Source organism: Astatotilapia calliptera, chromosome 23, assembly GCF_900246225.1.
Source record: "Astatotilapia calliptera chromosome 23, fAstCal1.2, whole genome shotgun sequence".
NCBI lineage: Eukaryota > Metazoa > Chordata > Actinopteri > Cichliformes > Cichlidae > Astatotilapia > Astatotilapia calliptera.
Genome location: NC_039323.1, coordinates 30,496,148 through 30,522,414, shown reverse-complemented (window position 1 = coordinate 30,522,414; position 26,267 = coordinate 30,496,148). Strand labels below are relative to the sequence as shown.

Here is a 26,267-nt window from a genome sequence, read left to right as displayed (position 1 = left end):
CCCTTTGTGCCGCAGCCTCCGAGCCGCTGTTTGACTCTTTACTTTCTCGAGTGTGACTGACACCCGCTGGCTCCTCAGCGGCTGCTACAGAGGAGGTCAGAAACTCGGACTGTGCTGGAGTCTCTTCGGGCTTTTTTACACTCTCTGTTAAACAGGCACTCTCATGCACCTTGTTATTTTCCTGGAGTCCATTTTGTACTTCAGCTGAAGGAGCAACGGTGTCTTTTAATGAGGACTTCACAGGCTGATTTAGGTGCTCGTTTTCCTGAGCTGAGCCCTCCTTAGGGGGCCATGATGGCTTAACCACCTTCAACTCCTCCTCGATTGCAAAGGATTTTTTAGGGGAATCTGGCTGGGGAGGCCACACTACGGAAATCTTATTTGTGGGCTTTTTGCTCTCATCAGCTGATTTGCTTCCATCATAATCCTGGGTGGCTAAGGTACTGTGAGCAGTGGAATATTTGGAATCCATGACTTTCTTTTCAGGTGACGGTGATTTCATGACAGAGTTCTGCGTGTTCTTATTATTCCAAAGTTCTTTGTGTGGTTTTTGTCCAAATCCTTCGTCATAATTTCCTTTGGACTTGAACAGTTGCTTGTAGTGTGGCTTGCAGTACATGCGTCCATGGAGAGAGGCGTAGTTGCCAAGGCTGTTTTTTTTTAAAGAAAGTAGACAAGTTAAAACAGAGGAAAATAAAAAGGCAAAGAATGCGTTTGCTGTGTGAAGTAGCGCCACCTTAGTTTGCCTTTGCAGTGCTCACAGCGAAAGCAGCTTTTATGGAAGTTTTGTTTGTCCGCAATCAGAGATTCCATGGGGTACACTCTCTTCCGACATGCCCTGCACAGTTCGGACTCTGGAATTCGAATTTTCTGCAAAAGAGAAGGAAACATTTTAATTTGTAATCTGTAACTAATAATAGAGAAATGATTTCTATTAGTCTCAAAAAAACAAATGATAATAAAATAAAGGATTGGAAAAGCTGCAGAAAGCAAAACTTTTAGCAAAGTTCATAAAGCTAATAAGTAGATGTTTTTTTTTTATCAATTATAATTATTTTAGTCATCCTTCAGATTTATCTCGGACCCGACTGTGTTTACTTGAACGCAGTCCAAATCCTTTTGTTTGTTTCTGCTTGATTGTTTTGAGTTTGTTAACTATAAACTGAACAGTTAATAAAAGTTAATAAAACTCTTCCGATCTTCTTAATCATAGAATATTAATAGAGTTCTCAAAATGGGAGAGAAATTTTATATTTGTGTTAGATGTCATGATTACAATAAAAATATGAATAATAATAATTATTATTATTATTGATTATTTGGGAATCTTATGCTGTGAAATGAAAAAATGTTGATTCAAAAAACGATGTTGGAAAAAGGAAGCGCTGACATGTGGTGAATCCATTTCAGAAAAGAAAAGAATTCACATTAAAGCTGTTGTTTGTTTTTTCCTTGATGAGTTTTCAGGCGGTTCTTTGTTGTTTCACAGACAAAAACAGCATCTCACACCCAGGCAGGAGATATATTAGTTCAATATATTAGCATCATTGCTAGTTTCACACAGCAGACATGTGGATAAACAGGAACAAAATGTAACCTGTGAATATTAAAAAGCATAAAACTGCCAGGATACAAACAGTGAGTTTTAACCTTTCTGACAAATGAAAACACATGAAAGAAAATCAAGTGTTAGAAAAACACATTCTGAAAGTTAATGCTTTTTATCTTTCCACACAGTGCAGCCGATTCCTTAAAAATTCCCCACACAAAGCATGTTCACCACCCCATCATGCCTCATGCCACAGCTCAGTTTACCCGTCACGACACTCTGCTGCTGGTGCGTTATAATCTGCGAAGTCCTCTGCTCCATGACACTGAAGCCCAGGTTCTGGAAAACTCCTTGGCTTTCAGCCCATGATTGCTGGAAGTTTCTCAGCAGTTCTTCGGAGGAGGCCTCAGGGGGCACAGCAACAGTAGGAACTCTTCCCCTCACAACGTCTGCGTAGGACGGAGGGTTACCACGGGTCAGGGAACTCCCAGAATGCACCTCGCTCTTCATCTGTCTTGTCATATTTCCAAAGTTATCAATGGTGCAGAATTGCTCAGTGACTGATGTCGCTTCAGAGTGACCCGCCTGCCCGGAGCAGGCTGCTTCAGGTTCTCTTCTTTCTATTTGTTCTCTAAGCTCTCTGGCTGCTTGAGAACTATGCTCTCCCGTCTCGAACACATCCTTGATTGCTTTGACATTGAGTGTGGGGATGTCTTCGGTTCTTGGCGCATGTGGTTCAGTCTCTGTTTCCTCTGTGTCACTCCCCAGCCTCTCTGCTATTACAATAGGATCTTTTCTGGTGTAAACTTTTGGTTTCGGAGATTCAAATCTGTTTACGAGCTTTGACAAGTCAACTCTAGGGAGATCCTCTTTAAGAATATCTATGGCAACGGTTTCAGTGACTTCCTCACTATCAGGTCCCAACCGCTCAGGGATATCTATTGGATCCTTCCGGATGTACATCTTTTTAACCTCCGCTCTCTGGGCCTCCTCAAAGAAAGACTTTTTATCCTTCACTGTCATCATGGAATCCACCATTTCTGCGACATCCGTCAAGCCTTGCTCGTTTCTCTCAATGAGGGTCTCCCTGTCTCTAAACGGGGATGTTCGCTCTTTTTCAACAGCAAAACATTCGGGAACTGGCACGAGAGGAGGAAGGGTGATAATGTGAGAAAGCTTTGATGTGGCATCCCCCAGTTTCACCAGCTTCTCTGAGCGACTCAGTGTGGGAGAAGGTGTGGCCCTGCTAAAGGTAGATGTAGGCGTATGTGACTTGCCATGATGTGGTGGAGGGGTTCCGATTGATTTGTAGGGTGGAGGAGAAGGTGTCACTCTGAGTGGCGAGTCAACTCTCCTGGACTCAATACTAATAAAAGTAGGAGATGGAGTGCGGATGCTTGCTAATGGAGAGGACACTCTGTGATCGGCTCCTTCACTCAGCTCCTTATGCACTCTGTTCTCCTGAGGGGACTTTTTCTCTTCCACTACTTTCTTTTCAGCACTGGAGGAGCCAGTGCTTATCTTTGATATCTTTGCAGTCGCCCCACCGAAAACTTTCTTCTCTGGTCTTGGAGGCACTGGCGGTGGCACGGGCTGGTTGTCTTTGTCTTTTCTTTCCTCCTTTTCCACTGTTGTCAGGTTTTTCTCAAAAAATGCGAGCTTTGTTTCAATTATATTTTTGACATAAACCATCATCTCTTTCAACTTTTTCTTGCTTTGCTGCTTAGCAATTTCACTTAAATTCTTCTTCTCATCTGAGCCCATTATCCAGTCAGGGACTTCACTTAAAATCGTCCTGACAGTGCTGGAGTCTATTTTGCTTGGCGCGCCCTCCAGCTCTTTCATTTGAGTGAGCAGCTTATGAGTTACAGTGCATTTCTCTAAATCGGTGATGTCTTCATGGTAAGCCTCGTCTTTGTGGGAAATTTTGCCTGCCCCTTTCACAGACACATCCTTAGGCTCACCTTTTGACTTTCCTGCTTTGATCTGAGTTTTATTTATCTCCACCGCTTGCAGCTTCATTTGCTGTTTTTGCATCTGAACAGCCTCTTGCCTCTGAAGCCTTTGCTGTACCACACTCTCAGTCACAACCACCTCCTCTTGTCTTTGAATCTCCTCTGTCTTCACGCTCTGCTGACTGTGGGAGACAGCTACATGGCCTTGTCCCTGTTGGATTGCTTCACATGTTATCTTAGCCACCTTGGGTGTTAACACAGTAACTGATGGCGACAGTTTTACTTCTGTCTCATGTTTTTGCACCTGCTTTCCCTTTCTTGTGTGAACGTCTACTTCAACTTCCTTCACAGGTTGGGTCACTTGGCTTTTTTTCTCTTTTCCTTTCACTTCTGTTTTCACCTCAGTTCTCGTGGAAATTAGCAGGTTGCCTTCCAGACTCACTTTGGTTTCACTTTTCTGTGACACATTACTTTTCTCTTGCTGTAAATTCATTTCACTTTTCTTTTGTCCCAAACTGTCACTTTTCTCTTCTTTCTTCTCCACCGGCATCTTAAAGGTTTTTACCTTGAAACTTGGAGTCACCTTTGGAATTTTAGTGGGTTGAGGGGGACTAATTTTCTCCACCTGAGTCAAAGGCACATTAATATTCCTTACATCTTCAGCTTTCAATGTGACCTGGCCTTGAAGATCTACATTTTCATGGGCCGCTCCCTGTGTGGCAGTAACAGACTTGGTGCTAGATTTCTTAATAATCTGCTGCTGCTCTTGGACTGAAAAAGTGGCCAAGTTCGAGCACAACTGGACTTCATTTTGTAAAACCTCATGGTGAGCATGAGAAACAGAAGCAGTCTGATTGGCGGATGTAGTTTGTCCCTTTTTATTAACTTCGGCAAAGGCTAGATTTTTTTCCGAGGATTGCTGTCTGGAAACATTTGAAGATCCAGCAGCTGCTTTCTTATTTACCACTGAGATCAAAGGTTTGCTCAAAGGGATTTGGGAAGTGGCTTTCTTAGAAGGCATGTCCTGGACCGCTATTGCTTGTTTGGAAACAGTTTTAGCTTTTTCGGCCTTTTCTATTGTCGCTATATCTACTTTTTTCTCAGTGTTTTCTGCTGCAGGATGCTGAGCATTAGCATCAAATGACTGTATATTACTTGGGGGAGAAGTGGGGGTATTCACTTTACTCCTCTCCATTTCATCCTTCTCCAGCCTTTCTTGGCGGTACCTTTCCTCTGCAAACATGAGTGGGGTTTTAAATTTGCGAGCATAAGGTCTAGCTTTGGATGCTGAATCAGGGTCTGGAGTTGGAGGCAGTTTAATTGGAGGAACAAATACTTTTTTAGGTGGCTGTGGGCTTTGCTTTTGGACTGATTTTGCAACTGGAATGCTTGATACTTTTGTCTGGGACATTGCTGTTGACTCAGTCTGATTGCTGATTTCAACCTGTTGGGTTATTTCCTGTTTCACCTCCTTAACTTTAGCTTCTACTTTCTTGACTGTTGACACAGCTTTTTCTTGCTCAGGAGGGAGCTGAGGTGGAGGCGGCGGAGGAGTGGGTTGTTTTTTCTGCCATTTGGGCTTAACTTGTATGGGCTGCTGTGGTTCTGGTTGCTTGGGCACTTTGAATAAAGGTCTGCTAATGGGTTTCCCTGGCCTTGCAGGGGAAGGCTGCGGCATTGCATTAAGCTCCTGCTGTGAGGGAGGTGGAGGGAGAAAATCTTGTGCGCTCGCAGAGGGTGGTGGTGGAGGAGGTGGAGGAAGAGGGAAAAATTCGGGCTCAGACTTTATGCATTCCATAGGAGGTGGAGGCGGTGGAGGTGGGGGAGGGAGGTCGCTGTCTTGCCTCATCATCGAAGGCCGGTACATGGGGGGTGTTGGGCTCTCAGTCACTGGTGAAGGCGGTGGAGGGAGGGAGAGCTCAGACTCTGATGGGGGAGGCGGCGAGGACGGAGGAGGGGGAAAGTGAATCTCTGGCTTCACTGGCTTTTTATTCACACCTTTCCCTCTCATGTCAAGGCTATGGTTATCCACCTTCATATTCTTTACGTTCTGTTTTTGTACGAGAGCCTTATTTTCTGTTTGCTTTTGACACATTGACACCTGCTCCGTTATATTTTGCTTGTGCACAACAGTTTTCTCCGTCACCGTAGTGTGCACCTGTTTGATCGTCTTTGTCTCACACATTTGCCTGTTTGAAATGTTCGCCTGTGATGTGCTTTGCTCCTCTTTCACCACCGACACATCAGCAGCCCTCACATCTGTTTGATCTTTATTAATCATTTGTTTATTCTTTATCATAACAGGCTTGGTTGCCTGTATTTTCTGTTTCTGTTCTTTCGTGCTCTTCAGTTGAGAGGCCCCTGCAGGATTGTCTGTTTTGGCTACAGTAACAGAGCGGTCCTCTTGGGTTATTACCTGTGTTTTCAACGATTTGTTTTCATGCTGCTTCTGTGTGTGCTTCTGTGACTCACCACTCAGAGAGAGGTTTTTCACAGCGGGGGCTGGACTGACTGCAACACTCTCGCTCTTAACTTCATGTGCACATTCATGCTTCTCTTGTTTTACAGTTAATGTGTTTTGCATGGGCGCTTTTCCCTTCTTGGCAGGATACATGCGCTTGGGTTTTGAATACTGCTTTTTTTGCATTAGGCACTTTATTGTCCCTTGAACGTCACCTTTCACAACATCTTCGTTTTCCACCTGTGTCATCTCCTGTCCTTCATAAAGCGATTTAATGGATGTTTTCACATCCCCTTCATGGCTCCCTCTGTGTTGCATTCTTGGGGACGTTGTTGGCTGCAGCAAGAGCTGGATGGTGGCTTTAACATCACCTTGCTCGCTCACTTGGTGCTGATAAACCTTTTTCTCGTTTGATGCCTCGTGTAAACTTTTCATGGCTGTGTGGATATTTCCTTTAACAATCTCCTCTTTTTCCACCTCTTTCACAGCTTGCTTTGCCTCCTCAAGGGACTTCAAGGTGCCCTTAATATCACCTGGCACTAAATCGTCAACAGCTGCGTCGGTTTTGCTGGACGCAGATTTCTCCAGTGACTCGAGAGCACCCCTGATGTCTCCTTTGATGATTTCAGGCTTTTCCATTTCTTTGGCTTGATTCTGGGCCTCCTCCAGAGACTTCATAGTAGTGGGTATGTCTCCTTTTACCACCTCCTCTTTCTCTATTACCACTTTCTGATTGATGGCTTGGGTCAGTGAATCCAAAGCTGCACTGAGGTTGCCTTTAACAATGTCCTTTTTCTCTAGATTTCTGTATGTGACAGTAGGCTCTGTCATAAAAACCTTAACAATGCTGTGCACATCACCAGGAACTATATCATCCTCTGTTACTGTGCGACCGATCTCTTGCTGATTCTTCCGCAGCAATATTTTGGTCTCCTCGATGTCGCCGCCTATAATGCGCTCTTTTTGGACTTTTTCTTGGAGTTCATCCGATTCATACTGGAGCTGCCTCAGGTAATCCAAAGCTCCGGACTCAATGCATGTGGAGTAAAAGCTGACATTACCCCGCTCCGTGTCTAAAACCTTTATCTTTTTAGAGTCTTCTCCATCTGAGTTGGAGAGAAGGCGATAAAGAGTTTTGCTGACATTTCCTTGAATGATATCCTCTTTTTCCATGCCAGCCCTCTCCTCCTTATTTAAAAGAGAGTAGATAGTCATCCTAACGTCTCCTTTCTCATCCTCTTGAATCAGAATGCCACGCTTGGAGGAGCCTTCCCTCTTGAGGAGATTGTTCATGGCCTCTTGAATGTCACCACGGATAATTTCCTCTTTCTCAACATTGATTCCCCTTTCCTGGTTGAATAGCTGCATCACAGTGGTGCTGATGTCCCCACGCTCCTCCTCGTCGATAGTTATGACCCTTTCAGTGGTCTCCCTGCGGTTCAGGAGGTTCATCATTATGTTGCTCAGATCCCCTCTAATAATCTCTTCTTTTTGGATCTGAGGAGTCTCCTGGTTCATGAGTTTATACTTTGCCATGCGGACATCTCCAATCTCATCCGCTTCAATAAGAATACCCTGTGAATCCACCATTTTCTGAGAATAAAGTTCCTCAAGTGTTTCTTTGACACTTTTACCAATTATCTCTGTCTTTTCCACATTGCTCTCATTGAATTCATGAAATGGAGTGCTTTCAAACAGCCATGTTGTCGTCTTCACATCAGCCTGTGGGATTTCCTCCTTTATCACAACAAGATCTGTGCCATCACTCTCTTTGATTCTATCAAGTGGCTGCTTCTCAAAGAGCCACACAGACTGCTTGACATCCCCTTTCATTACTTCCTCTTTTGTCACTCTTTCCATGCCATCATACTCTGCGCCATCACTGCGTATCTCATCAATCGTGCGGGTTTCAAACATCCATGTGGCAGCTCTAACGTCGCCTTTTTGGATTTCACTCATGCTAACAGTTCTGATGTACTTTTGAGACATCTCATCAGTCTCAAAACGCTGCTTATTTTTCTTCACATCGCCGCCTTGGATATCTTCAACTGTCTTTGACCTCACTTTTATCTCCTCTGTAATTTCGTCCAGAGGTTGCGTTTCAAACCTCCACCTGGCAGAGCTAACATCCTTTTTGCTGATACCTTCCTCAGTCACAGCTTTAATAACATACACCTCCTCAGAATCTCTAATTGAATCCAAAGGCTTTGTCTCAAACAGCCATCGGGCCCCCACCACATCTCCTCTCATGATTTCTTCTTTAGTAACTGTAGTTACTTCATGATAGTGGCCTTCTTTGTCACAGATGGCATAGAGAGGCTGGGTTTCAAACATCATGGTGTAATTTTTCACATCCCCTTTCTCTATTTCATCTCTAAAGATACTGGAGAGTTTTGAAATATCACTCTCAGTGGACTCCTCTTTAATTTGATCCAGAGAGAATGTCTCAAAAATAAAGCGGCCTTTATCAACATCACCTCCCTGAACATCAGTTACTGTGCGAATTTCCCTTGCCTCAGTGCCTTCATCACGGATCGCATCAATCGGCTGGTTCTCGAACTTCCAAGTGCAGTTGACCACATTTCCCCTCTGGAGGTCCTGAGCTTGTTGCACCTTCAGCTTCTGCATTGTCTCCTCAGAGGTGGAGCTCATAATGTCAGAGGAGCAATTCTCAAAGATGTACTTCATCCTGGAAACATCACCGGACTGGATGTCGATTTCTGTGACTCTCCTGAAAGAGCTGCTGTCCTCCCCAGTGATGTTTTCCAGATTCTCTGTTTCAAAGAGGAAGCGAGCCAGCCGCACGTCTTTTCCCTGAACATCCTCCTGCTTTACAGTGCAGGTCTTCAGGATGGTCTCTGACTCTGAATGATCTCGTATGTTGTCTAGTGTCTGTGTCTCAAAGAGCCAAGTACATGTTTTCACGTCACCTTTTTGCACTTCTTCAACATCGGACTCACTCTTATCCACTTTTTCATACAAAACATCCATTGGCTGAGTTTCAAATAGCCACCTACAAGTCTTTACATCTCCTTTCTCAATCTGAATATTTTTGTTAGTTTTATTATCTTCATTCTCAAAATTACCGAAAAATTGAATGGTGTCAAGTGGTTGGGTTTCAAACAGCCACTTGGCTGTTTTGACATCCCCTGACTCAATTTCCTGTTTAGATATGCCCTTTATGATCTGAAACTTACTAATGCTTTCATCAAATTCATCAATAGGACGCGTCTCGAACATCCATCTGCAACTGCGAACGTCTCCTTTCACAATCTCCTCACGCCTCACAGTCCTTACCTCATGGTAATGGCCAGAGCTGTCTTGCATAGCATACAATGGGGTTGATTCAAAGAGAACTCTGTTGGACTTGACATAGCCACTTGTGACACCTTCGACCTGAATTTTCTGCATTCCCTCACATTTACTTAAATCCATGCTTTCAAACCTTTCTTTGTAGTTTGTCACATCCCCTTTGTCAAGCGCTTCAATATTCACAGTTCTTGTAATCTCCTTTTTCTCCTCCCTTATATTCTCCAAGGGCTGACTTTCAAACACCCACCTTTGATGCCTCACGTCACCCTTTTCTTCTTCTGTTGCCATTGTTTTCTTAAGTTTTCCTACTTCAACCAGCTCTTTCAGATTTTCCATCGGTACTGTTTCAAACAGATGTTTGGCTGATTGAACATCACCTCCTACAATCTCCTCAGAGGGTAAAGGTCGAGCATTGGCATTATCTTTCAGAGTATCCATAGGCTGAGTCTCGAAAACAAGACAGTGGTTCCTTACATCAGCTCCAATTATTTCATCTTTTTCCTTCTTTGAGCTCTCCCATTCTTCATCCTTGATTGTGTCGAGTGTCTTTGTCTCGAAAAGCCATCTACCTTTGTTCACACCACCTTGAATGTTATCCTCCATAGAAATCCCACATATCAGCTTTACTTTGGCAGGGTCTCTGTTGATCATATCCAGAGGCTGGGTTTCAAACATCCAACGTGATGTCTTCACATCTCCTTTTTCTGTCTCCTCTCTGCGAATGGTAGTGATTTCCAGCATCTCTCCTGAATCGCCTCTGATGACACACATGGGCAGTGTGTCAAACATGCGGGACGTTGTCTTCACATTGCCCTTAATTTCTTCCAGCTCAGACTTCAGGTTGAGGAAGTGACTCTCCTCGATTGTTTCTGTTTTACCCAACCAATCCAGATGCTGGGTCTCAAACAGATACCTGGCGGTTTTCACATCTCCACCAGTAATGTCTTTAGTCACACAAGCATCCGTCTCCTGTTCATCTTCTTGGTAGATCTTATTCAGATAATCAAGCGGCTGCGTTTCAAAGAGCCACGTCGCAGTACGGACATCTCCTCTTGCTAGATCGGTCTGTTTTTGCGATTGCTCAGTTGTATCGGATGTTTCTGCGCCCAGAGTGTCTATAGGCTGCGTCTCGAACATCCAAGCTGTGTATCTGACATCTTTGCCAGCAATGATTTCCTGCTGGGCAATAGTCTTCTCATCATTCTCATCAGGGGTATCGTCTTTAATCGTATCTAAGGGTTTGTTTTCAAACATCCAGCGCATGGACTGCACTTCACCTTTAAGGATCTCATCCCACTCCAGGTATTCTCTGTCAGGGCTCGAACACTTACTGGAGCTGTTGCCATCATTTTCAAACATATAGCACACCTGCTGGACGTCACCCACCCCTTCCTTGCTCTCCAACTCTGTCATTTCTGTTTCACTGAGCTGACTTAAAATGTCAACTTCAAGGTTTTTGCGCACTTCTGGGTGTATGTGTTTGTAGAGGCGCTTTATTTCAGCCATGCTCTTGTGTTTTAAGTACTGTTCCCTGTTAATAGTATACTTATGTTGAGATGTCGACTCCTGAGGCTGAGGAGAGACAATGTGGTCTGGGACTTTTTGTGACACCTGCAGCAGGTTTGCGGGTGGAGGAGGGAAATGGTCTGTCACCTCAGAAGCCACTGTTGAAGCAGATGCTACTGATGAAGCAGAAGCTGTCTTTACAGTGGAAGAAGCTTCATATCTTGTCATAGCAGATTTTTTAGAGGACTGGTTCACTGGTGCCCACTGAAACTTGTCAAAATCCACATCAACCTATGATTCACAAGACGTTTTCATCACAAAGAGAGGAACAGTGAGGTTAGAATCGTATTTGGAAAAAATATGTTGATTTTGTGGAATGAAAAGTAGTGGAGAGGAAAGCTTTGAAGCTGAGCAGGAATTAAGAAGTTGCACATTTTACACCTCAAATGAAAATGATTGGAAAAGTTAAAGCTAGACACAAATAATTCTAATTTGGATGTAAATGCACAAAAGCTGACACATGTTGATTGAAATACTCATTGAACTGCAGACAGTAATGCGACCGTTCTTTTTTGTGTGTGTTTTTCTGGGGTTTCTCTTTAACGGTGAAACTGTCAGACTTCAGCTGTGTAATGACATGAGGCCTTTTATCCAATCCAATTTATTCCCCATCAACTCATGGCATGCGCAATTTCCTTTTGATGATTTCATGATGTGGCCATATCCTCATACTGATACCTAATAAACAACCCAAACTATCATCTATTTCGATAAACAGACAGCATCATTACCTTAATTTCCTTGGCTGGTGTAGCTTCCTCAATCGTTTTTTCATACTGCTGCTTCAAAGCCTGAGTGGAAACCTTTGGTACGTCCTCTCCTCTGACAAGCATAACTGAATTAGACACGAGAAGAAGGCTGCCTCATTAAGTCATTCGTAGTGGGGAAGCTCAGGGGGTTTGGAAAGAGAAATAAATCATTTCATTAAAAACCTGAGTAGTTTTCATTTTCTGAAACCATGCAGTGGTGATTGCCCAATTTCCCTTTCCAATATTTTACTTTCCTGACTTTGCCCTGATTAGATTTGCTGCTATGCACTGAATATAAAATCATCAGAACTCCATCTCATTTTCAGAGCTCTTCCCTTATTCAGCGTGTAGAGAGAACAATTATTATTATGCAGGACGTAAGGGGTGCTGTGATAAAAACCTGTAAATCACAGTATAAAAGGCATGAGCAGAATAACCTGTTTCATTGTAGTGGTTCCCGTAACTGGCAGCCGCGTCGTTCTGGTGGACTCTTTGATTGTGGCTCGCCTGTGAAAAGACAAATCAACAGTATACTGGCAACTGCACTCAAGCCTTGGACTGTTTTTAGTCAATGAGATATAAAAGGCTCGGTATAAGGCTCATTTACTAAAGAATTAATAGTAAGGTCTGTGTGTATTACAGGTAGGATGCTACCCTATAACTTATGACAAATACCTCTTCGAGAGAGAGGGCTGTGGTGGGGGTGAGCTCTCTGGCACTGCTTCTCGCTGTCACCTCGGAGGAGCTTGACATCTCCTGTCAAACAGAAAAATGGGAATGTGGACATGCTGAACCCCTCTCAGTGTGCCAACACACTCCCACAGCTAAAAAATAGCCACACACACACTAAGAAAGAAGTTTTATCACCTCATGACTGCGAGCTGTTGGAAACAGCGGGACGGAAGCAATTTTTAGACCATGAAAAAGGTTAATAAAGCCCCTCTGTGGTCGGTAACAAATGTTTTTCCATTACTATGCTGCTTCTCAGGGAGCTGCTAAGTTTGAATGCTGCCAAAGGAGGATTTTGGTGTTGGAGCAATAGATTACAAAAATTGTATAAAACTGAATCAGCCTTTTCCTCCACTGTGATTCATGCAATTTTGAAGGAGATGAAAGAGATGGATGATATTTGAGCTTGTATCCTCTGCTGTTAACATGAAAGATACATGGAGGGAGGGGGTTCTGTGCTTCAAAAACCACTTATGTCATAATGCGAGCTTTCCTGATGCAAAACACGCATTCAATATTACACCTGTGCAAAAAAAAAAAAAAAAAAAAACTTGAGGGGAAAGTGGTTTTGCCTTTGCTGCATAGAAGCAAAGGCAAAACCACTCGATGAAATACACTCAGACATTTCCCCTCATGTACAACTATGTAAAATTTAGCATTCAGCAAGGTCCTCGTGGCTCGATGAATCCACTCTGCTTCCACGCCTGAATGAGCAGATGGGGAAAAATGTATGAAAGGCCGGAATTGACCTTACTTCACTGAGATCCGGCCTCTGTCCCAAGCTGCTAGTAACACGTTCTGGCATTTTCCTCACGCACTGGATGACAGAGTCACATGGACAAGCAAAGTTGAAGGTGCCCTCTTTGATTTGACCTGCCACGACACCTCAGCAATGCCAGCAAAGGTTTTCCAATAAAACGCTACAGTAGAATTCAAATTATCCAGTCGTTTTCACGTTTCTCACGTTACACGGAGCTTGTGATCAGACAGGACAGCGAAGCCCTGTTTTCCAAGTTATGTAGGAAGAAGAAAAATGTTCCCTTTCATCTGCCACCTTCACTATCTCTAACAATTCATTAGTTTAGGAAAGGTTACGCAGTCCATATCACAAACATACTTCAGCCTCAGATTTTCCACTCTTGCTTTTGTGACATAATTCCATAGTGTAGTGGTTTATTTTTTTATTTTTTGCTGGCTCAGCACCAGTAAAATACCAAAATTCCTTTTGGGACTGCATAGATTCAGATGTTTGGTGCAAAACTCTTCCACATTCAAATGTGGACAGATACCTGGTGTGCCTTCAACTACCCCCTTGTGATGAGGAAACGGCTTAAAATGCACCATTACATCTGATCATAAAAAGCAAATGTATGAAATATATTTCCTTGGAAAATAACAACTATAACTAATCTTTTGTTTTATCTAAAATCATCACAGCTTGTCAACACATAGAATATGTATTGACCATGCTTATGGTCTCACCTGGACAGATCTCTGCTGGAAGTGAACCTGGGTGATGGTAGACTGAGAGGAGGAGGCGGCAAACTCCTGGTTCTCAAACTGTCTCTTCACACTGGCCAGCCCTCCAGGCAGTGAACAAGCCTCTGACTCATGCATCATCTATCAGCAGAAAGCAGATGGCAAAAATCACCCCAGAGTGTCCATCTACACAGGTGTTATAGATTAAAACGGTCAAATGGTAATAATATCCCATTTTCTCCATGTTTGGCATAAACAAGTTTCGTAAGACTTATTTTGTGGCACTTGTGTGTATTTTTGCTCATAAAAAATAATATTTACTGAATGAAAGTGGCCACTTTTATGATTAAATTCCATTATACCTTGTATAAGCCTTATCGTTTCCTTTTGGACAGACTGTCAATCTGCTGTTTCTCTCAGGGGATTGGATCTTACCTTGATAAACTAAACTCTGTTCTCATTGTTTGTGTTATGTTATATTTGTTTGCATTATGCTAGTACAAAAAAGTGAAAGAAATTGCATTATGCTAATACTTTCAGAATCCTAGGCACTATAAGTGCTCTTTTAACCAAGAAATCACTGCTGTGCCATTAACATTCATTTTTCTTTAGAACTCTAGGTTGTAAAGATTGGATGTATCTTCAAATAAACCTGAGAAACATGCAGGTGCCCAGCAGGAATTCATTTGCTTTTTGCATATAGTGCAACAGAGATTGAAACAGCAGTGGAAAATATAGTCTTTCAGATTATTCGGTTAAATAAAACGCAAGGAAGGAATTATTCTTTAAACTAGAGCTTACAAAGTAACAATTTCTTGGCAAAGAAAGGAAAGGAGGACGATTGATGATCACTGAGTAAATCACATCTGTATCGAGAAAGCATTCTCGCCCTCTGAGATCTGGGTAAGAATGCAATCTGACTTTTTGATAAAATAATCTCCTTTTGGGATTGTTAGTTACAGCCTAAGTAAGACATTTATATGTTGACTTCTGCATACATTGCCAAGTTTGTGGCTGTTGATATTTGTGTTTGTGTGTGAGAATGTATTTGTAACATACTGACTCGCCACCTTCCCTCTTTTATACAAATGAGGGCTACTGTGATATTTGCAAGTTATTGCAGAGCAGTTCTGGTTGCTACAACAGATATTGATAATGATAATCATTCACATGGCCATGTGAGTATGTTAGAGACACATTCGGAATGTATTGAATATGTCTCCTTTAAACTGACGTCTAGATGTAGTGAAGTCACGAGCCATTTAGATTGCGAATTACTATATACCTGTAGGAAGAGCACTTTTGTAAAATTGACAGTGTAGGAATGGACTGGTACTTTTCTATGTAACATTCACATGCATTCACACTTTGATGAACACATCAGAGAGCAACCCTTTCCTCTTGCCCGAGGATATTTCACGATGCAGACTGTAGCAGCCAGGGAGAAAACACCAACCTTCCAGTTAGTGGATGACCTGCTCTACCTTCCAAATAAAAAAAAATCCACACTTGCCCCGCGGGCAGTCTTTTATGTTCAGGTCCTCTAAAAGAGACCTGGGAGCTTGAGGGTCCTGCAGGGTATCTTTGCTGTTCCTAGGACTGCACTCTTCTGGACAAAGATGTTGGATGTTGCTCCTGGGATCACTTGATAAACCACTCGCCCAGTTTGGGGGTCACGGCCTCAGTTGTTTCGATTACCACTGGGGGACTGGTATTGAGCCATGTGCCTGTTCATCTTTGCTGCTATGATGTCTGACAGGAGCTTCTGTTTTGTGCTGAGGCAGATCGTGGCTCAAGAGTTGGGAGTTCGTCTTGTAATCGGAAGGTTGCCGGTTCAAGCCCCGGCTTGGATCATTGTGTCCTTGGGCCTTGGGCAAGACACTTCACCCGTTGCCTACTGGTGGTGGTCAGAGGGCCCGGTGGCGCCAGTGTCCGGCAGCCTCGCCTCTGTCAGTGCACCCCAGGGTGGCTGAATGGGTGGATGACTGGTTGTGTAAAGCGCTTTGGGGTCCTTAGGGACTAGTAGGCGACTGTGGCTCAGGGGGTTGGGAATCGCATCTGTAACCGGAAGGTCGCCGGTTCGATCCCTGGGCTCTCTGTCCTGGTCGTTGTGTCCTTGGGCAAGACACTTTACCCTACTTGCCTACTGGTGATGGCCAGAGGGGCCGATGGCGCGATATGGCAGCCTCGCTTCTGTCAGTCTGCCCCAGGGCAGCTGTGGCTACAACTGTAGCTTACCTCCACCAGTGTATGAATGTGAGAGTGAATGAATAGTGGTATTGTAAAGCGCTTTGGGTGCCTAGAAAAGCGCTATATAAATCCAATCCATTATTATTATTATTATTATTATTATAGTAAAAGCGCTATACAAATACAGGCCATTTACCATTTTACCAAAAATGACATTTTCATATTTCTAATTCAACAAATGAGATACTGAACCTGAAAAAGTGAGCCCGAGATGTGTTGTGATGATTTTGTTGTTGCATATTGGATGTTTCGCAGGTCTTTAGGCAGATCCCTTCTTAATAACTGCTATGAGTAGCTACATTGGTGAAATTGCGATAGTTTAGATACTACAAGAATAGACAGACTTTGTAATGACACCCTGATTACATTTCTATCAACACAATTTGTACAGGGCATATTCTTTTGTATTCTATGTATTGTGACTCGTTGAATAGACAGCCTTGCTATATTATTAATGAATACTCTTGATCAAGACCTCTGCTATTATTAAGCATGCTGTTACGTGTATATTGACATAACAAACAGCTGTAAAAGGTGGAGAGCAAAAAACCATGGAAATTCCATCTGGTGAGTAGCCTCCTCCCTTTCGTATTCACAGCTACTGACCCACAACCCCGCTCCCCTCACACCCACATATGCATACACATCCAGATGCAGCTGTCAGTAGACACCACGTGAGAGTCAGCTAAGGTTGGAGTGCTTTACAGTGATGTTAGTGCTTGTTGCCTTGCAGACCCCTGACGAGCAATGAGTTTATGCAGTGGAAATCACCATCATGGAGCTATTTGAGCCATTTTTCTGTTAGTGTGTGTTTATAGTTTGCATGCTCTGGTTTGTCACGTGCAGTAGGGTGATAGTGGGAGGTGGGTTCTCTTCTGGAAACATGCCAGAGTGACCAGATGAATGCTCCACATTGATTATTTATCAGCTTCAGATGAAAGTTGACGATGGTTTTAATGAAAAACTGAAGCCTCCATCCTTCCCCTCTTATGTTGTCTGGCAAAGAAAACATTAACAGACTTCACTGCAGCTGCTTCAACCTTGTCGTTTACTGTAAAACATTTAAATGGTGGGAAGTAGTGATAGGCTTTTATGTGCTTTAGGATGAAGAGCATATTTTACAAATAAGGAAAAGGTGATTTCCAGCAGGTACGGTTTTGTTTTAGAAACAGAGCAGGCTTACCGTATTGGCCTTGGCTTACAAAACTGCTCCCACAGTTGAATTAGTGATTTTTACAATTACATGCTGACTCTTCTAAGCCTCTGAGACTTTTTTGTCCTTGATGATGACTAATGACTCAAGGATATTCTGGAAGTTTTTTTTTTCATTTTTTGTGGGTTTAATTAAAGAAGAAATAATGTTTGAAGCTCTGATGATGACTATTTTTCTTTAAATTATGCCTACAGTTACAATGAGTAGGCCATGGTAGTTTTTTTTTTGCTCTATCATTTTGTACAGTAACAAATTGAACAAATGTGTTAGACCTTGATTTTTACATAATCCACTGGTTAAATGCTGACTGAAATAGTTTACTGAAAAGGTTTTAGTCTCACATCTAATAAAAAAGTGATCAAAATAAATCTTATAACTATAATACACACATGGCAGCACGGTGGCACGGTGGTTAGCACTGTTGCCGCACAGCAAGAAGGTCCTGAGTTCAATTCCACCATCAGGCCGGGGTCTTTCTGTGTGGAGTTTGCATGTTCTCCCCGTGTTTGCGTGGGTTCCCTCCGGGTACTCCGGCTTCCTCCCACCGTCCAAAGACATGCACTTAGTGGGGATAGGTTGATTGGATAACCCAAATTGTCACTAGGTGTGAATGTGCGAATGAAAGTGAGTGCGAATGGTTGTCTGTCCCTGTATGTTGGCCCTGCGACAGACTGGGTGTACCCCGCCTCTCGCCCTATGACAGCTGGGATAGGCTCCAGCGCCCCCCGCGACCCTGGATAAGGATAAGCGGAAGCGAATGGAACTATAATACACACATAGAATAAAAAATCCAGGTTGATCCGGTTTATCCTTCCTCCTGGTTACCGGTTACGGTTCCTTCAGGCATTATCCTCCCCAGTGGGCAGAGTTCTCTGTTCACGCTCAGTCTGACACAGTGTTGCTGATCATCATCATTAGCCCAAGTATAACACGACCACCTGATCCATCCAGTATTCACCAGATAGTCTGCCTCTCTCAAAGCCAAATCTAACCTCATTGTTTAAACTTCTGATTTCCTGGTCGTATATTTAGGGCCTGAGTACTGAGAGTGTGAAGGCTCTATTGTATGTGCTCCATTTCTTCTTATTATTCAGGCAAAACAAAGTGCCGTTTTGAGGGCTTTAACATGCTCAAAAACTCATGAAATTTTGCACAAGTGTCAGGTCTGGTGAAAAGTTTTGTATTGTAATGGTTTCACATATCGGCGGTACAAATGACCCTGGAGCGTTGTTAAATGAAGTCCTACGAATACATAATTTGAGCTACATGAATGAACTTTGGCCCACATGTGTATCATGCTGAGACGAACAAAAAAGTCAGTGGGACCATTGACCCAAACCCAACAGGAAGTCTGCCATTTTGGATTGAAGGTGATTTAGCCATTTCCATGCCTTTTTTCCAAGTTTTGTGAACTCCTCATAGAAATTTGATTGGATCAGCTTCATATTTGGTCAGTCTCAACTACACACCTGGGCCATATTAATTCAATTCAATTCAATTCAATTTTATTTATATAGCGCCAAATCACAACAAAAGTCGCCTCAAGGCGCTTCATATTAAATTGCGGAGCTTTTGAGTTTTCGGACAAGGGTGTGGCCGTGGCGCCACGGCGAATTTTAATCATTTGCCATGAAATTCTTATTTGCTTCTGACATATGATAAGGCTCCGCCCCTGAACATATTTCAACTGCTATATTTGACAGCAGCAACAGCGCCACCTAGTGGGAACAGGAAATGTCATGTTTTACACTTTGGGGTACAGTATCCGGTTGTTCAGTGACGACGCGACGAATCCTACTTCCGGGTCTAAAGTAGTCTGCGTTTAATATGGCTTTTGTGTTGTTAACATGTTTAATGTTATGTATTTTCTTCTATTTGATCTCAAAAAGCTCCTAAAACAGTCAGTGATCACTGTTGACCTCCCTCGGCTTTTATTACCGCTAATCATTTATTTAAGCTCAGTTTTTAAAACCTTAGGATGTAACTACAGCCCAGCCCATGCAGCAGTATATGAATGACTAACCTCGTATTGTGGATGGATTATCTCAGTTGTTCTCCTGGCTGAAGTTTGGTCCTTTTACAGTATCTTGCCATGCGATTACATTTGTTCCTGACCACCGAGAACACTCACGTTAACTTTAGCTGGTTTATATTATGCTAACATAGCTGTGTCGCTAGCGGTCACGTAGCACATCATTATATACCAGCTAGTCCAACTTCAGTAACCCTACAAACGTCACTGCTTTTTAGTTTTCTGTCTTCATTTATGCTGGAAGTGATAACAGAGCTGTACGTTTTAATTTGTTTCCAAAACCCCGCAGTCAGGACGTGCTATATTGTATTTAGATAGAAGCTAGCGAGCTAACTCCCTGCTAACTTCTAACTCCATTAAATGTCATAAATTCCGTTTTCATGGATGCCTGGATGTTAAACTCAATTGTTACACCTGGTAGAGCAGAACGCTGATCATTTTATTAAAGATGAAAGACTTTAGACAGTTTTTCAACTCTCAGTAATGCCATAGTGATCGTTTGATATATGGACCTGCAGCGGAGTTTAGGTCCAGACACGGCTAGTGACGTCAGACTGAACAACCAGATAGAGGTGGGTGACCCACGTAGCCTGAAATTTCTCCAGGAAAGCATTAAGGGGCTGGACTTGGCAATACATTGAAAACTGTGAGTTTTCACAGCAGGGTGTGACTAGGGTTGCCAACTCCCTGAAAAATAAATAAGGGACACCTCATGGCCAGGGCCGGGCAACCCAGTTGTCTTCACCCTTCCCAGTGTGGTAGCTCTTTTTTTTTGTGTGTGAAATTATTTTTTAACCAGTTGACTTGAATTTGATTTAAGGAGATGCATATTCTTTGTGATATGACCATATGGGAAACAAATGATCATTTAGCCATTTATCTTTAGCTCAAAATGACAACATTAACACAATAAAACAGGTCTCCTTCTTAAACAGAAGCCTGTCATGCTTAACTTTTGAGAATATAAGTAAATCTTTCTTTAAAAGAACTCTGTCCTGCTTAACTTAAAATTATATAAATTAATAGAAAGCAATAGAACGAAAAATATTCTTGTAACTGTGCACATATAGTGCAGGCAGCTGTGATTGAGCAGCGATGTAAATCCAACTATTTTCACGGTTGTTGTGGTCGTGATAATTTTGTGAGGCCACATCGAAAAGGCTCGGATGAGCTTTCCAAAGTTCTACAAGTTGTGCCTCCATCGCTTGTGTCCAGATCACACGCTGCACAGCCGTGCTGCACCGTCTTTTTCGCTGACATTTGTGTTTGTGCGTTTGCAGTGTGAAAAACTACGGTGACACCCTCACGACGGTCGCGAGGATTTCAAACAGGTTTGAAATCCTCACGACCAAGCGATTGATGATCGGGAGCTGGTCGTGAGGTGTTAATCGCTTCTCGTTACCCCACGTATACTACACGATGCACGACGCACGATGAAGGCCAAACTCGGGCCGATCGCCAAATCGGTCGCACGACTCAAAAATCGGCTCAAAATGGGCCAAAAATCGCACAGTGTTTGCCCAGCATTAGGTGTACTGTTGTCCGAGACTTGCACCGCAGTGTCGCCGTTTGTTTCCCTGTTGGCCATGCTTCTTTTTGTGGTCATCTGTTGTCTTCCGGTATTTTCTCCGCAAGCGACTTTTCCTCGACCAATGAGATGAGCGGTAATCTGAATTGTCATACTCGAATTGTCATAAGTGTGCTGTCAGCTCATTGGTCACAAAGCAGGAGAGGGGCTGGGAATTATGTTTTCAAACAAAGCGTTAATTCCATAAACATTTATAGACTACTTTTGATTCTCACTGTATTACGGGACAAAGTGCGTCCCTTATTAGCTCAATACGGAACGTGTACTTTTGTTTCTAAATACGGGACGATTCCGTTTTTTAAGGGATGGTTGGCAACCCTAGGTGTGACCCCAAGCAGCATGGCGAACATTGACGTTTTGCCATGAAGAACGAAATTGCTATAACTCAAAGAAATCCAGTCTGTCTTATACTTTGATGCACTGTTCCTCACAGGTTGTTTAGATCAACCTGAAAAGTAGTGAGAATAAACATCAGTCCCTCTTGATGGTTCAGTGAGACAATTGTGAGTTTAAGTTGAACGGCGCACCCAGGTGGCAAGTTGATTCACCCTGAAACAGGAAGAAGCTTTTGAGGGGCTTGGAAAGCTCACAAATTCTTGAAATGTTGCACACTCCTCCAATGTGAGGACGGCTTTCTTGATATGTAATTATTTTCATGTAATATTTTAAAATGGGTCCACAGTGCCCCCTACAAAATTTCAAAAGACCAGCCCCTGCTCTTTGTTTCATCTATGAGTCTGAACACTTGGTAAGCTTATGTAAGATATCAAGATGTACAAAAAAGTCTCTTGGAGCAATAGCCCAAATCCAACAGGAAGTCAGCCATTTTAAAATTCAAGTGTAATTTTGGCGACATTTTCCCCTCTTTTCAGGCCTCGTACTTTGACAAACTCCTCCTAGGGATTTCATCATATCAACACAATCTCATGAAATGCACGCATGGAACCTAAAGACCGTTGTGATGTTAAATTGAGAAGCTTTTTATGTTTGGCGAAACGGGGTGGTCATGGCGGTACGTGGAGTTTCAATCACTCGCCAAAAAACAGTAATCTGCTGTCACTCAAAAACACAATGTCCAATCTCTCCCAAACATCGCAGGCATCAGTTGGGAGTCAAGCTCGGAAAGGTTTGATATGCCAGTATAATTTGTCAGTAATGGTTAGAGCGCCACCTAGTAGGACGACTATAATCATCATTGAACGAGATGAAATTTTAAGATGAAATTCCCAGTGTTTACCTTTGCTCAGTTCCCCATGGTAACAAATTCATAAGAAAGACTGTAAACTTTTCACTGAGTCTCTCTTGGTTCTGCATTCGGGTCCCATTTGCTAACGGGCCACATGGTCTTGACAGTGGCTGGAAATCTATTATCAATTGTATTATTACATTGTTACCAAAGCCTGTAATAGACAGCCAATGAGGTCATTTCACTATCTTTTAAATTAAAAAACAAAAAACCCAGTTATCATGCTGTTTTTTTCTGTTCACCTTTGTTTAAAAAGATGCAGAAGTACCTTTTATATTTTGTATATTTTGGTGTTTTTTGCACACACCAGGAGTGACACATGGGCCAATTAAATACTAGTTTGTATTGCATGGTTCATGCTACACAATACCTTATCTAAGTAGACAACACAATGTTACATCTAAAAACAGACATAAATTAAAATATACTAAGGCCCCTCGTGGGTCATCCTTTATATTACTGTTGTCTTGTAGCCGCAGTTAGTAATTGTTGCTGTTGCTGAACCCTCAGCTTGTTTTCATACTCAGAAGAAACTAGCTGTATATATTTTATAGGTGTGTCCGTTTCCTGTTAACAATGACTGAAGCTGGGCAAGATGAGGGACAAGTAGTGTTTTCTGGTGTTTTGGCATGTACATTGTTAATACACCTCTGGTCATTCATGTTAAACTGAGACCAGCGTGTGAGGCAAGCTGCTGCTGGCTCTGCTTTCAGCGAGCTAGGATCAGTTACGATTAGGGATGGGTATCGAAAACCGGTTCTTGTTGAGAACCGGTTCCCACTGTTTCAATTCCTTGGAATCGTTTGCCATTTTTGCAAACGATTCCCTTATCGATTCCAGTCGCCCCGAATGACGTCACCACGTTGCGGAGCGTCATTTACCTGGCAGGAAACATGGCGCCTAAGCGGCTCAAACGCTCAAAAGTTTGATTATACTTTATGAGAACCGATGACAACAGGGCAACTTGCAAAGTAGATATTTCATTTAAGGGAGGAAACACTACGAATATGCAAAAGCATTTGCTCACAAAACACGCGATGACCTTAAATGAATGTCGTGTTTTTAATTCCACTCCGGACTCGTGACTCTCCCAGCAGCAGCGGTAACGTTTGCACGCCCTCTTCCGTTAATGCGGCAGGTAAATAATCAACTAACAGTGCATATTATGTTAGCGCGATCTGCCTTATTACAAGACCTGCCATTACTGTACATGTAGGTGACCATGATGAGAGAGACAGAGTCTGTGTCATGGTCCTGGGTCGTGCGACCCAGTGTTTTGTGTTTAGTCTGTTTTGATGTTTATTGATTGTTTAGGTTCATTTAATTATTCCAGCTCATTTGTAATTATATTACCCTTGTATATAGCCTCCCTTGCCCTTCATGTGTTTATGTCCGTGTGTCTTGTGTTGTCAAGTTCATGCTGTCGCTTCTGTCATCTTCCCCTGTACTGAGTCTCCCTGGTTCGTGCGTCTATCTGTCATGAGTCATGTCTGCATGGTTATGTTTAGTTCATGTCATGTCTAATCTCCATGTTTCCTGTTTTACTTTGAAAGTCTGTATTGAATGTCAGTGTATTCAGTTTCACTCCTCCTGTCGTTAAGTTCATGTATATCAGCTGCGTTCCCATGTGTGGCCACTTCCCCTGATCATCCCTCATGTGTATTTAGTCTCTGTGTTTCTTACAGTCTGTGTCGCGTCGTCTGTGTTCCCACCCTCCATGTTTCCATGCCCGGTCTGTTGTATTCTAAGTCATAGCCTTACCTTAGTTCATTTCCAGTTTAGGTTTCTGTTTTAGTTATTGCTTTTGTGCTGCCCTTATTCTTGTTTGTTTCTCTTGCGTTACCAGCCACAATAAAAGGCTCGCTTTTGTTTAAAGTTCACTTCCGTCTGCTCACTTGTGTTCGCACCTGGGTCCACCACACACACCACCGCACGGTCTGTCACAGCGCACCGTGACAGTACGACGCGACCATGTCGGACCCAGCGACACAAGAGAGGGAGATCCTCCAGACGGTGGAGTCGCTATGTGGTAAATGGCTGCGGTGCTCCGGAGAGGAGGAACGGGAAGAGTTAGCCCGCCAAGCGGGAGTATGCGTGTCTGTGTTTCCCTGGCTATGGGAGGCACTACACCCGCTGATCACTGACTTTCTCATCACCGCTCTCCAACTCTGTCCGCAGCCACGGCTGCCTAGTGTGCGGGCGGTCCCGCCAGAGCCCTGCTGTTGTCCCGTTTCCCCGCTGCTTCGCGAGCCAGAAGCAGTTGCGGTTGGAACGGTGAGGCTCGCCACCGACACACCCTCCGCTCGCGCCCCGTCGGCTTCCGCGTCCTCACCGCGGTCTGGCCGCACGGCGTGGCGCACGGAGACGACGGAGGCCATAGACTTTGGTGAGGAGGAGCGGCAGCAGGTGTTACGGGCTTATCGGGAGGACGAGCTCCGGTGGAAGCCCTGGCTCATCCCGGAGGAGGACCTCTCACCTGCTGCACAGCCTACCAGCCGCTCGCCGTCTCCAATCCGCTTAGACTTTACTTCGCCTGCCTCATTTCTGGCAAGGATGTGGGCGGACGACGGGGTGATCCCCGCTACGTCACCCTCTGCATTGGTGCCATCAGCGCCCACCGCGCCAGCTACCAGAAGGGGGCGGCGCCGGCGCCGCCGTTGCACCGCATTAATTCCGGTGAGTGACTGCGTTTTCGTGCCTCACGTCCCCTCTATGAAGCAGAGTGAGATGAGCATTGATTTGCCGGGGCCGGACACTATGACTGAATCATGTTCTGAGACTGACAGTATAGTGTTTAGTTGTTTAGAAAGACCTACTACGGAAATCATGGAGTCCGGTCTCTGTGAGCAGCAGCAAGCAGCTTGCACCCATGTAGAGGAGGAGCTCCGGGGAAAGCCGTGGCCTACCCCCGATTGTCAGCACATCTTTCGGGGAACACGCCTGGCTCTCGGGGGCCCTCGGAGCTGCCAGGGTCTGCCACCCCTCGCTTCCCCATCAGCCAACGCTTCAGCCTCAGTGGTTTCTTCAAAGAGGAGGCGACATCCACGTCGCCGGAGCACCACGCAGCAGCTGAAGGTTGGTGGGACCCTCGTTTCCTCTCGGACCCCGTTAATATTCGAGGTTAGTGACAATCTTTTGCCTCAAAGTCTCCCTAAGTTGCTGGAATGTGACTATCATGAAGGGTTCACAGACGCCCCAGAGAGAGAGACATTTTCTACATGTGCTGGAGGAGCAATAGCGATCCAGTGCTCCCCAACACCACCCGTTCTCTTAATAAACGATGACAGTATTGATCTCGAACTCATGTTTGGTGTGAAGGGTGGTGATATAACCTCTGGTCATGAGCGGTGTGACTTAAATAAGGACACCCTGTCTGTACCCAGTGATCAACCTGACTGGTCCTCAGCTCATTCATCTTGTGACTCTACTACTCGTTACGAATTGTGTGAGACCAAATTATTAGGTAAACCAGAGGAGAAAAATTCAAAGCAGCCTCTGAGTGATGCTCTCACTCCTGTACTCGATAAGCACAATTCACCTGAGTTTTGTGTTCCAAGTCAAGAGGACAGTAATGGCAATGTGGGTTATGTTCTGAACTCTAAAAGCGAATTGTGCCCCCCAGAAGAAGATGGGGGACACATGTCTGAACCACGTAGCTCCAGCACCCCTCAGGGCGCAGTGAGTGCTGGGGCTGAGATCTGGGCCTCCGATACTGTCTCTAATGATCATGTTTTACCTTCAGTTTGTGTAAATTTGGAATCATGTTCTTTTGTTTCTTCTAACTCATTTCAGGATGGGGTGTTGGTTGGGAGCACTACTGATTTAGTAAGCTCCCAGTCTGCACCACCACTGGCAGCCACTGCTCTATCAGACACTGCGTTAGCTGCACTTCCATTCATAGATGACTCAGAGTCTCTGTCTAAATCAACTTCTGGTGGGGGGGTAGCTGGGGAATGCAGGCCTGAGACTGCCAAATACCAGGCCGAGCCGCATGATTCCTGTCAGTCAGAGCGTAATGAGGCTTCAATCCCCTCTGACAGCACCACTTTTGTTTCATTTGTGCCTAATATGTTCTCTGCTAAAGCTAATGGCTCTGTCAAACCAATCACAGAAAAGTTTATTCAGACTCTTGGCGTTA

General features: G+C 43.8%; 1 protein-coding gene across 3 annotated transcripts in view; it reads right to left on the bottom strand.

The window, feature by feature from the left end:
• Window positions 1-583: 583 nt before the first annotated feature.
• The window catches only part of xirp2a (xin actin binding repeat containing 2a), an 85,396-nt gene continuing 59,712 nt past the window's right edge, over window positions 584-26,267 (bottom strand). For all 3 annotated transcript variants that reach the window (XM_026157815.1, XM_026157816.1, XM_026157817.1), the window contains 7 exons: window positions 13,804-13,941; window positions 12,268-12,348; window positions 12,030-12,099; window positions 11,575-11,678; window positions 1,816-11,074; window positions 737-870; window positions 584-650 (listed from right to left, as the gene is read on the bottom strand). In XM_026157815.1, coding sequence (XP_026013600.1) covers window positions 776-870; window positions 1,816-11,074; window positions 11,575-11,678; window positions 12,030-12,099; window positions 12,268-12,348; window positions 13,804-13,941 — 9,747 coding nt within the window. In that variant the 3' untranslated portion in view covers window positions 584-650; window positions 737-775. The remainder of the gene's footprint in view (window positions 651-736; window positions 871-1,815; window positions 11,075-11,574; window positions 11,679-12,029; window positions 12,100-12,267; window positions 12,349-13,803; window positions 13,942-26,267) is intronic.